At 31.4% G+C, this 11,981-nt stretch overlaps 1 protein-coding gene across 1 annotated transcript; it reads left to right on the top strand.

Moving 5' to 3' along the window:
• Nucleotides 1-292: 292 nt before the first annotated feature.
• LOC134705704 (uncharacterized) lies at nt 293-11,945 on the top strand. The gene is made up of 8 exons (XM_063564425.1): nt 293-406; nt 1,562-1,620; nt 3,272-3,436; nt 4,828-4,902; nt 5,269-5,343; nt 7,019-7,100; nt 10,020-10,143; nt 11,855-11,945. The coding sequence occupies exons 1-8, from the start codon at nt 337-339 to the stop codon at nt 11,943-11,945; spliced, it is 741 nt and encodes a 246-aa protein (XP_063420495.1). The 5' UTR covers nt 293-336.
• The last annotated feature ends 36 nt before the right edge of the window (nt 11,946-11,981 follow it).

Below are 11,981 nucleotides of genomic sequence, written 5' to 3'. Positions count from 1 at the left end.
GCACAAAGAATATTGAAATCTCTGAACCAACTCTGTTCAATTTTTTGGATACCCCTCGTTTCAACATTATAACTAATAAGAGTAAATACTTGATTATTATCACTAAAATGTCAAAGCTACCAAAAATAAACTTATTCATCAAAGATCCTCCTTATTCTGTGACGACTAGTTCGTAGCCAATAACAACCTGATCGTTCAAGAATTAATTGCATTGACCAATTGAAAGATGTTTCATGTTGAGCAACATTCTTTGGGACTCAAGTATTTAAAGATTTTAGGTCAAGTAAAAAGTTATAGCTATTTTTTTTGTCAATGAGACAACTACATTGACTAGAAATGTATTTCAGTCACGCTATTATTCTGGTTCATTTTGCAGTTTTGACTGGAGCAGTTCATATAACGAAAGGTAAGCGTACACCAATATATGTGCATTAAATATGAATAACTATTTAATTGACATTTTCTTACCTATTACAAAACATTATTTTCCCTCATATAAACTATTATTGTTATGAAATAGCTTGTCGATATAAGATATTTCTTTGCAAAATTTAGTTTTTGAAAACAATAATATAATCGTGACTCTATAGTTGACATTTCTAAAACTGGTTTACAACTATTAACATTAAGCTATACCAATATAAGTTTTATTTAGTGATAATTGATGTAAAATTGACTTCGAAATGTATACCTTATAGCAAATACTAGTGAGGGCTAATAGAATCGAAACAGTTCAAATTTGTAGACAAATCTGGAAAATAAATCACTGTATTCTTTTAGATTCTTCAATATTAACAATTTGATACATTCGTCACTAAACATTAAAAAACAACCTAATATTCATATTTTCATGCCAAGTTTGAAGGTTGGACTGCACTAGTGCTATAATGCTATACGTCAAAACATATATAGATATTGGAAATTTAATACACAGGTTGAAAACTTGATTTGAATCAAAATGCTATAAAAGTATCGACAAACACTGCTTCATTCGCGAACACTTATAAGAAAAAAAAACTATGCTTCAGGGAGCTATATTTTAGAGGAAAAAAAAACCACTCAGCTTATATTGCATAATGTTGTTGGCGTTCTGTTTTCTTTTTATATTACAAACTAAATAAAAACTCTTGTAAATGGTAACAACAACATTAAAATCAGGAGTCATTAAATGACATGCAATATTGGCTTACTTCTGTCTGAGAAGATACAAATTCAAGACTTTTTTATTTAAAAAACATGGTTTACTTCTCTTTGTTACATTATTTCTTCAACAACTTATTGTTTTTCTAAAATTTTGTACGACTTTTGTATTGTAAGATTGCTCTTGTTTTTTTTGTTTTTTGGGACGTGCTTTTGATACATTTTCTTTTTACTCATTATTTCTATTTTTCTTTGTGTATCTAGTAAATTGTTTAGGGAGGAAGGGGAATCGTTGTTATATTTATTTTTAAATTTTTCGCTTGATGGTTATTTTTCATTAGAAAAACTGATAGGAACTATTTATCAATTAAACTAACCTTTATTTATAAAATGCGTTGATTTTCTGCTTGTTTTAATGTAGAAGAAGTAAAGGGAACCACCAATGAACTGGATAACAATTATGGAAGACAATTACGTGAGGTAATTTTGTTTATATTTCTAAAACTAGCTATGATAATAATGCAGGGCATATAATAGCAACGATTAACATCCAAACTATCTTGATCATTTCTTGATCTTGAAATTAACTGATCGTTACAAAATTAGATTTTAAATTGCATAAGCGACAGTGTGAATTTCACAATCTTATATATGTGTTTTAAAATTTAAAACTGTTATATTAAATAACTTTACGCAATATCTCAATAGACATTTAGCTCACTTGAGGTTCAAGTGGGAACAGAGGTTGTACGTCCCCCATTGATTGAAAAATACCTCATTTTAAGCAATTATTCTTCAAAATCTGTTAAAAGTATGGCTACACTCTGTAGAACTTCTTCACTTCGATGGCCCTTTCAAAACATCCTCGATCCGACCCGGAACTAGCTTCATCATTTGTATCTCATAGGTAAACTTTATGGCTGAAACGAGAATGTTGCAGCTTATGGTATATTGGATTACATTTATCACATATTACTTACCTTAAAACGCTAGTCTGTCTCGTGAAAAAGTGCGCTAATCTATCAAACTGAAGCACCCGCGAAATTGGGGGCATAAATAACTTTATTAAGTATGTAACTAATCTGTAGTAGGATCAATTTTGTAAAATATATTATGTTGAGAGTTTCAGAAAGTCATATATTATAAATAAAGTGTATTTGCTTTGAACTATCAATTCCAAGTTTCTTCTGCACGGCGATCACTGCTTTATTATATAGACAGTCTATATATGTTATAGGAGTATAATCAAAATATATATGCCAAAAAACGCGAAATAAATGTCCTATCATCTAGTAATTAGTTAAATATTTTTAAAAGTATAAAACCGGAAATCTTGTCTATGACTAAAGAGTTGGGTCTGATGGCATAAAAAATACCAGGAAGTTTTTTTTGATTTTTTCTCCAAAAATAACCCAAACTGAAGAATCATAAGAATGGAGGATAAATGCGACTATAAATAGGACTTTTTGGGAGAGAAGCGCAACAACAAAAAGAGGTTCCTTTAATAGTAAATACATTACCATTTGTATAACTCGTATTCGCGTCTTAGTAGTACATGTATGCAGGAAATGATACTTTCTACGATAGATTGATCACTATTTCGTTTTCTCTTTAATTTTATGCAGACTTTAAAAACTATTTTATTGTTCAAAGGCTACCGTGACTGAGAGAAACGTATGCTATGATAGTATTTATAAGACCTAAACTAAATGTTCATGATTGTCTATATGTTATTGTAAGTTGTCTCGGTAGAAATAACACGAATTATTATTATTTAAGTATAACGAAAAGACGTTAAATTAGGTTACTAATACGATTTAATATTCCACCGTCAATATCCGTGGAATCCTGTTCACGTCAATTAATAATTATTGTATTTTTTTTATCCGTAACACAGCTATTTTTTCTCATCTTTTAATACTTAATTTTGTATACCTAGTACACAAATGTCTTACAGATGGTTTGTAGAATAGACTAAAAACCCGTTCATCGCATAGTTTGCTATTGTTTTCTCTGTATAATCATTTTTCAATTTTGACATTTACTTATGCTTTATATTTACTTATATTTATTGAAACGTGTGGCCTTGATTACATATCATAATATGCCCTGTATTATACGATTATTTCAGATAATTCAACACAGGCAATTACAGGATAAGGACGCCACCTATATCAGAAATGATAATGCCTTTCGAAGCAACCGACAACTTACCAAAAACTTACGGACCCTTGACCAGGAATCAAACATAGAAACAAAGGGTCTCAATGAGGGGTACAAATTTGATAAACCAACGGTATGTTTTACTCTATTCTTCTGAAAAAAAACCCTAGTAGTTATCTTCGAAACTTTTATTTAAAGGAGAAGGTTGAACTGAATTCTATCAAAGGTTTAAAAATTAAAGGGTTATTAGATCTTCATACATTTGTTCATTTTAAATATATGTATATATATATATTATAAAAAGTTGTTTTATTTCAAGAAGATTTAATAGAAATTATCTTCTGTTGATCAATGACATATATTTACGTTTTTCAATGTGTTAAAAATAGTACCACATTCAATAAAATCTAATAGCTAAACGATGATTTAAGTATTGAAATCAATATATACAATGTCCATATTATTCTAATGGTAATAACCTGTTTTAATTTTAAGCCTCTACGAAGCGAAATGAAGAACCTTAAATAGAATGTAAAATATCAAAGTAAAAAGCGAACATAAAGGCAATATGATTTAATAAACATGTCAATCCTTAAAATCACATCAAATAGCGATTTTGATAGCCTGATGAAAAGGAAAGTTTAAACGTATACATTCTATAACTTGTTAAGTCATTTCTGTCACACCACTTCACAGCACATCTTATAAAAAGTAAAATTAGCAACCTAAACCGAACTTTAAGAAAGAAAAAAGCAAAACGGAAAGTGACTGGACAAATACATCAAACGAAACTATAGCATATTCCTGATTTAGTAGAAATATATCCTTATGTAGAAATGTGTGAATAAAACCGGGTTTTATAGATAACCCAACCTTTCACTTGTATGGCAGTAGCATACAATTCCATAAAGTTTACCATAATACGTGAACAATTCATATATGGATTTAAGCTCGAGTAACTATAAAATCGTAAATCGATTTGGGAGAGACAATTAAAGTTAAAAAAATTAAAAAAAAACAATCGAAGGAATTGTCTTAACATACGGGAGATCTTGTTGTCCCATTGCTCTGTTTTCCGTGGAATGGTTGTAGACTCAAACAAAGTAATATAATGCTTTTTTGAAGAGTACTCTCTATAATCTGATAAAGTAAAATAATCTAAATACAAGTTGAATCTAAATCTTACTGTTGGCTGGCACTCATAATATAAAGCCGTAATCGACAAAAAATTGCCAAAACATTCCTGGTGTCATTATAAAGAAATATCTTTTAAAAAGCAAAAAAAAAAAGGCTCTTGTCAGATGGGGATATGGGGATCTTACAGCATTTTTAAGACATAAAATTGCCGGCGAAAGTTTGGGTCGACAATTGTCATGTTTAATTGTAAGCATAAGGTGACGTATCAAGGTCAAACCATTTTTTCTAAATAGACTTTCGGACATCAGAAGTCGGCACAGTAAAACAATAATAGACGATCAATTTACACTTTAAAAACATTGATTTTATCATTATTTTTATCTACAGAAGCTTGACCCTGATTCGGATTTGGCGTTTTTATTAGATGGAATGAGTATTGATGACCATGGCAAAGTACATCAGGTACAATTCACTCCATATATAATATATGTATTCAGTTTAAAGTAAGTCTCATTTTATCATTTGAAAATATATGCGTTGACCGAAGAATATATTTGATTGTATTCCACAATCCCCATTTTCTTTATTTTCTTATATGAAAACTTTGATCATGTTCTTTTAAGAAATACAATCAGTAACAATGTGTGTTTAAAAAAATTATACTTACACTCACCCTTTTTCATTGCATCGATAAAACAATTGAATTCGTCTTCAAAATAGTTTTGCTATAAATTAATTACAATGACGAATGTGATACAGTAATCACATAATGATATTTTTGAATGTCTGCGTTGTTCCTTTATGACATTTTTTTAAATTCTGTTTTAGCCCATTGGACGTAATCTCAAGGACAAAACAAGAGCAATTGCGGACAACTTTGATTACCATCCAGTCCCTCCTTATGTAAGTGGTTTCTTAAACATAGTTTCAGCTTATGAAAACATCTTTATGTCAATAAAACACCCCATTCTTGATAACAAATATATAAGTTATGACTAGTGATATGATAATAAAAGAACAATATCAAGTTTGTAATGACGGACAAAATATTTGGTCTGTCACTGGTAAAGACAATCAGAACGAGAGAGATAATTCAGCTTCGTATTCGACAAAGAGATGTTCAAGAATTTTATGACCATAGACTGTTTCATAATGTGTTAAAAATAATCGAACCCTCGCGCTTCCTTTCCTATTAGATTTTATAAATGTATATATACTAGTCAACTGAAGAAACGATACACAAGTTTGAACTAAGTAAACATATAATGAATATGAAAAACTGTAAAATTATACAATGAAAAACAATCATTTACATATCAAATGCATATCCTTAACAAAATTTGACAAAATAAAAAAGTTCAAAAATATCGAAAATAACACTTGCCCAATTGGGCAATTATTTGAGCATCCCACGAGTATAAACAAATTATTGCTTTTAGACCATTCATATGTTTGCTTTAGAATAATGTTGTAACGAGAATTGACAATTCAATATTGTTACCTAGGTTTAAATTATTGTGAACATATTTAACATTGTAAAAGAATAGCAAATGAAAGAGATGTCGGGCGAAAATATGACACTGAGAGGGTGGTGAAGCATTAAGTCAATCATTTTAATGGGACTATTTTATATTAATTAATCAAATATTGTTGATGAAGACGGATATGTCATGTATGCCCCACTTTAATTCGCCCCCTCAAAGTTTCCCTTAATTTTCTGTATTGTTGATAGACATTTAAGCGCATGCCCTACGTTTGACCTTTGGATCAATGCGATAATTTTAATTTTTTGTTCTTCATATTCTTCGAGGTGTAGTGTGACGTCCATTTTGATAAACTGGTATACATAATTGTTTAATAGTTATGAAAGGTACTAGGATTATAATTTAGTACGCAAGACGCGCGTTTCGTCTACATAAGTCTCATCAGTGACGCTCATATCAAAATAGTTATACCCGTAAACCCGTAAACGCGTAATAAAATGGAAAAAGCAGAAGCACAAACACATCAAAAGCATTGATAACAACTGACATATTCATGACTTGGTACAGATTTCTATTGTTGGTAAAAAAAGGTTTTATAGTAAGGTAAACCTCTCACCTATGTGCTAGCAATCAAACTCAGATATAATTACATCAATGTGTAAACAAACAGACATAATAGTTAAAAATGCAAAAAACTAGGAGCATAACAGTCAACACACGAAGACTTAGAGAAAGACATATGCATGGTCACAAAACATTTGAGCAAAAACGAAGAAAATAACACAAACATATTCCATAACACAACGACTTATTGAAGGGATGAATAAGTACGCCAGTACCTTAGCACGCCAAATAGATAGTCGCAAAAATAGACTAAAAGTAAAAGATAAAAATAACAAATGCATTAAAGAACCCAATATTTTCTAATTAAGGTATACATAAACTCAAAGATACAAAAATTGAAGTTTTTCTGGCCACTACATTTTCATCTCGTAATGAATTTTAATGAAATTTTCACATGACTTAAAAAGGAACCGGTAATGATTTGTCCTCATAGTTCTTATAGTTTAAATGTTGGTTTGTTCCTTTTTTAGGATCCATCTAAGAGGGAGTTTGGCCCAAATATTAAGTTTTGGCCAAACGGAATTGTTCCATATGAGATCAATTCAACGTTTAGTAAGTTGATTTACATTTAAGACAATTGCAAATAAACAATTTAAGTCTTTACCGGTACGTTTTTTTATCTTCATTATCCAAGTATTATTGGTTACCAAATGAAACAAATAGATCATAAAAAAGATGACATTTGTATAACTTTTTGTCTCCTACCAAACTCAGTCAACAAGTCTTGTTTTCAAACATTTAAATGATGTGTCCACCTTTAAATCTGGAAATCTATACTTGTATAATTCAAATACATGGTGTTTACATGATTATCAGTTAAATAATTTACAAATCTATACTTTGTTTGCATTAAATCATATTTCAGGAATCAGTTTAAACATATTTGTTTATAGTGGTCTGGGAAACAAGGTTTACAACTTAAATTAATCCCTTTATACTTTGCGGATGCGAGTACTGCCTTGCAGTGGCATCATCTTTATCGAAATCTACAAGGGTTTCTTTCCGTGCAAGATATTTGGTTCTCTTTTTAAAAAGGTCAGTCATTCATTGTCCCCTTCGAATGTACTACCATTATGTCCTCCAAATCATACTTGCAAATTGTGTCAAAGGAGAGACGAAAATTCAGTCCCTGAAATAATAATTTCTTTACAATTACAAAACTTTTACCCGTCAAAGATTAACATTTGAAACTCCTCGGCACCATTTTCCAAATTTTTTTTATTATGACAATGCAAAGAAAAGATATTTATGGACATTAACAACTATAAGTCGACAGTAAACACCCAATATTAAGGCCATGTCAACACAGAACCAGAACTCATGGTTCCAGATTTGTGTGATGTTAATGTAAATTGGTCGATTGTGTCTTATACAATATTCTTACTTGACCACGATCGTACTATAATCTGTGAGATAAACGCAACTTTGACGATTGTAGGGCGATCCTGTAAATCGCAGTAAGATCGTATCACTGTCGTAGAGAGTTCTTCAGGATCGTGATGAGTGTGGTAAACTTTGAACATGTTCAAATAGTCGTGGTGCGGTCGTGGCGAAATTTGGTCGGAGAAGAATCGTAGTAATAGCACACTAAGGTCATTGTGCGATCACAAAGATGGCTGTATCATCGTATCGAGAGCGTAGCGAACGCGTGATTGTATTCGGAGATATTGCACTACGATTTCACAGCGAAGTTATAATGACCTCACTACGACCATCACGTTCTCACCGCGACCCAACTACGCTTCAACTACGACTATACCATGTTTACACCATGCTGTTCACGATTCAAGCATGCCCATGCCGGCCTCGTCGTCATCATCTTTTTACGTCCTGACTACATTCATACTACGACCATCATATTTATTGTCATTTTCACATAAAGTATTTAAGCTCTCCATATTGTGTTTGTCTGTATGTAACTAGGACCTCTTGTCCATTTTCTGTAACGGCTCAACCATGCTTGACACATCTGTGTCATCTCTGCTATCGTTCACTAAAAGATTGTTTTTTGAGCTTGATGAACCAGCTAGCAGCAAGCAGTATGTTGTAATTTCGGCATGATTAGTCGGTCCGACCACTCTGCTATATCAGGATTCGTTACTATCAGTGGTATTTCTACAACTAATTCTACCCATAACCACGACCAAGTGTTCTAATAAATATTGGCGGCATGATTGTACTGTTTTCGTGAAATCTTCGTAATAATTCGAAATAGAAGGAATGGAACAGTATTGAAATGGACCATGATTTTGATGTTATAAATTATCTAATGCTTAGAACGTAGTCAGATCGCGGTATGAACGTAGTATAATCGTGATAAGAATGTGTTATAATCGCAGTAGAAGACCGTGTTGCAATCGGATAACTTGTGGTAAAGTTGTAGTAAGAACGTGATGAGCGTAGAAAGATCGTCATAATCGTAGCGGGATCGTTGTAAAAACGTAATGAGGACGTATCATCGTAAAAACAATGAAAATTAACAAGCCACTCGTTCTGCGACCTCAGACGATCTGAGTTAATTTTAGATCGCGGTAAGCGTGGTGCGATTGTGGTCTAGTGTTTCGATATTACAATTTCATATTCATGGTATGATTTGAAAATTATCGATTGATGCATTCCCCTTTTGTAACATCTTAGACAAAGGCAACGTTTGCAATGCGTTCATAAGAGATGACGCAAAAGTAACATTCAGATGAAATCAGTACCGTCTAATTTAAAATTTATTCGATTCCTTCTGGTAGGCTTAGCTTGCATTTCCGAAACTATTTTTTTAACGTCTGTAAATTCTTCTGAAAGTTTACAATTTGGCACTAGGAAGCATGTAAGGTTTCAAATAAAATTGAATGTGTGCCGATGTTTTTGATAATTGCTTTTCGCAACATGGAATAACCCTTACCAAAAACGTATAGTCTTTCAAACAACTAATGACTTTATCACTCAACAATCGAACAGACCCTTACAATTTTATCTCTACAACATCTTTATCAATTTATATAATTCAGTTTCCAGTTTATCTAACTTGTAATTAAGTTCCTAATTATATACAATTAGTATCGCTTGTTTTGCTCTATTTTTTTTTCTTTTTTGTTCTTCCTTTTACCTTGTTTTTTTTTATATTTTATATTATTTCAAACACAATACCTCATTGCTACTGTCAACATGTATGATAATCCCGACATTATAATAAAACCTTGCAGTTCTGTAGGACACCTTAATCAATGAATATCAATGGATAGGTGTATAGTTCATCTTATTCACTATTCGTTGATACCTTATGATTTTCCTTTTTTTGCCGATTTTTTTGGGGGACTTTTTTCACAAGCAAAATACTGTTTACTATATCAATTCAGAAAACATCTTTGACATATATGCTTTTTAGACAAAGATAAAGCCCAGTAGTATCATTATTATTTCGCTTTCTGTCAAAGCAATCTAAAACATTAAATTATGCAGACAATTTTATATTTGCAGATGCTACCGAAAGAACAGAAATAATCGATGCAATAGCAGATTTTAATAGCAAAACCTGTGTAAAGTGGATTCCATATGACAGCACTACTCATACTAATTACGTTGTATTCAATGTTCATAAAACGTGAGTATATATAGGAACATTATTCAATGTGTCAAAAGTATTAATATCATATCACTAATGATAACAGAATCATCGGAAATACCACACGGTATTAAATACAACATCAACCACAAAAACCCATTCCTCTAAGCTCACTCCACAGAACGCAGACAGCAGAAAGTATGATCTGGTACAAGAACAACCTGTGGTAAGGTTGAACTAGTTGTACATGTGTTTAAACCTTAAATTTTTTCGTGTGTTTTTTAATTTAAGTACACAATCAAATAATTTCACAGTAAGGCTATTACTAGGACGACGGCTAGCTTTAACATGGAATAAAAATAGCCACAAAATTATCTAAAGAGGGCCACATTATGTTCGTTTCTTCATTACGTTGTGTTTAATGTTCATGACCCGTGAGTATATATAGGAACATCATGCAATGTGTCAAAAGTATTAATAATCTATCACTCATGTTAACAAGAATCATCAATAATACCGCATAATATAACATACAATATCAACCACAAACACCCGACACCTCTAAACTCACTCCGCGGAACACAGACGACAGAAAGTATGATCTGATACAAGAATTACCTGTGGGTAGGTTGAACTAGGTGTACATGCGTTTAAACATTTAATTTTGTCGTGTGTTATTTAATTTAAGCACACAGTAAAATATTCTCTAAGTAAGGCTATGAAAAGGCTTTAACATGGGATAAAAATAGCACATAATTTTGTGAAGAGGACCACAATGTGTTCGCCTCTTCAGTGAGCTAATTACGTTAAATCTGAAAAGTTTCAAGACTTATTATTATTTATTTCTAACTTATATAAGATCTAAGAATTCATGAAATTCGGAAAGCCTCGAATTCTAGATAGTATTATCCACGCTGTTAACGTGTTCAAATAATAATATTTTTCTGAAATTGAACCTAAAATTCTACCAAAAAGAAATATCACAAGGAACAGTGAACTCCGAAGAAAATTAAAAACGGAAATATCATGATCAAATGTCAAAAACGAAAGCTTAAACACATCACACTAAAGTACAACAACTGTAATATTTTGTTTATAGTTTGCTAAACCTCTCACTTGTAAAATTCCATGATAGTATCCCCAATTGATTATGGATTCAAACGAAAACGTTTTTGCTACTTGTAAACAATCATACAATAGATTAACACTTTTGATTTACGGTTAGTTCTCTTAAGTATCCACGAATATTTTTGTAATCGTAAATTATAATTGAAAATAGCCCTACATGAGGCATTAGGTTAAATGTTCCAATTTCAAAACTGACTACAAGAACACTATACTATACCAAAGTTAACAATGAATCAAGTGTGATAACCCATGAATACCAAATCATATGTGAACAGCTCATAATGAAATGTTTGTTAAGGTGGCTTGGGCGTATTTGAAGTTTCTATCAAAAGTGCCGTTTTTTTTGGTTATTTCATTCTTTAAAGAAAATATAACAAATTGATCGAAAAAAGATAGAGGGTTACGGACCTTTTAAGCTAAAATTTTTACTTTTAAACAGGTATGTAAAAGGGACCATTTTTCAGTGCAATGATAGGGGAAATAGAGGTGTTGACATATTTTTGTCGGAATATAAAAAAAACGTTCTATGACAATTGGTCGAAAACTGTAAAATGAAAAGCTTTATGTACATATTTTTATTCACAGCCATACTTTTATTCATTTGTTTTCTTACTACTTGTAGAAAATGCTATTCGTATGTTGGACAAATTCCAACCTATCCACAAGAGTTGGGTTTGATAAGAGGAAGCTGTGTAACTGTATGTATTGGGTAGTTTTTTTATTTTTGTTTCTTTTATAACTAGCATTAT

This window comes from Mytilus trossulus, chromosome 2 (assembly GCF_036588685.1).
Source record: "Mytilus trossulus isolate FHL-02 chromosome 2, PNRI_Mtr1.1.1.hap1, whole genome shotgun sequence".
In the NCBI taxonomy this organism is placed as follows: domain Eukaryota; kingdom Metazoa; phylum Mollusca; class Bivalvia; order Mytilida; family Mytilidae; genus Mytilus; species Mytilus trossulus.
The sequence above is the reverse complement of the archived record's forward strand: the minus strand, read 5'-3'. Positions and strand labels throughout refer to the sequence as shown.

Excerpts from the sequence above, each read along its gene's own strand:
- LOC134705704 (XM_063564425.1), top strand. The coding sequence starts at position 337 with ATGTATTTCAGTCACGCTATTATTCTGGTTCATTTTGCAGTTTTGACT. Across the intron at positions 7,101-10,019 it reads TGAGATCAATTCAACGTTTA|ATGCTACCGAAAGAACAGAA; the intron begins GTAAGTTGATTT and ends TTATATTTGCAG. Across the intron at positions 10,144-11,854 it reads GTATTCAATGTTCATAAAAC|AAAATGCTATTCGTATGTTG; the intron begins GTGAGTATATAT and ends TACTACTTGTAG.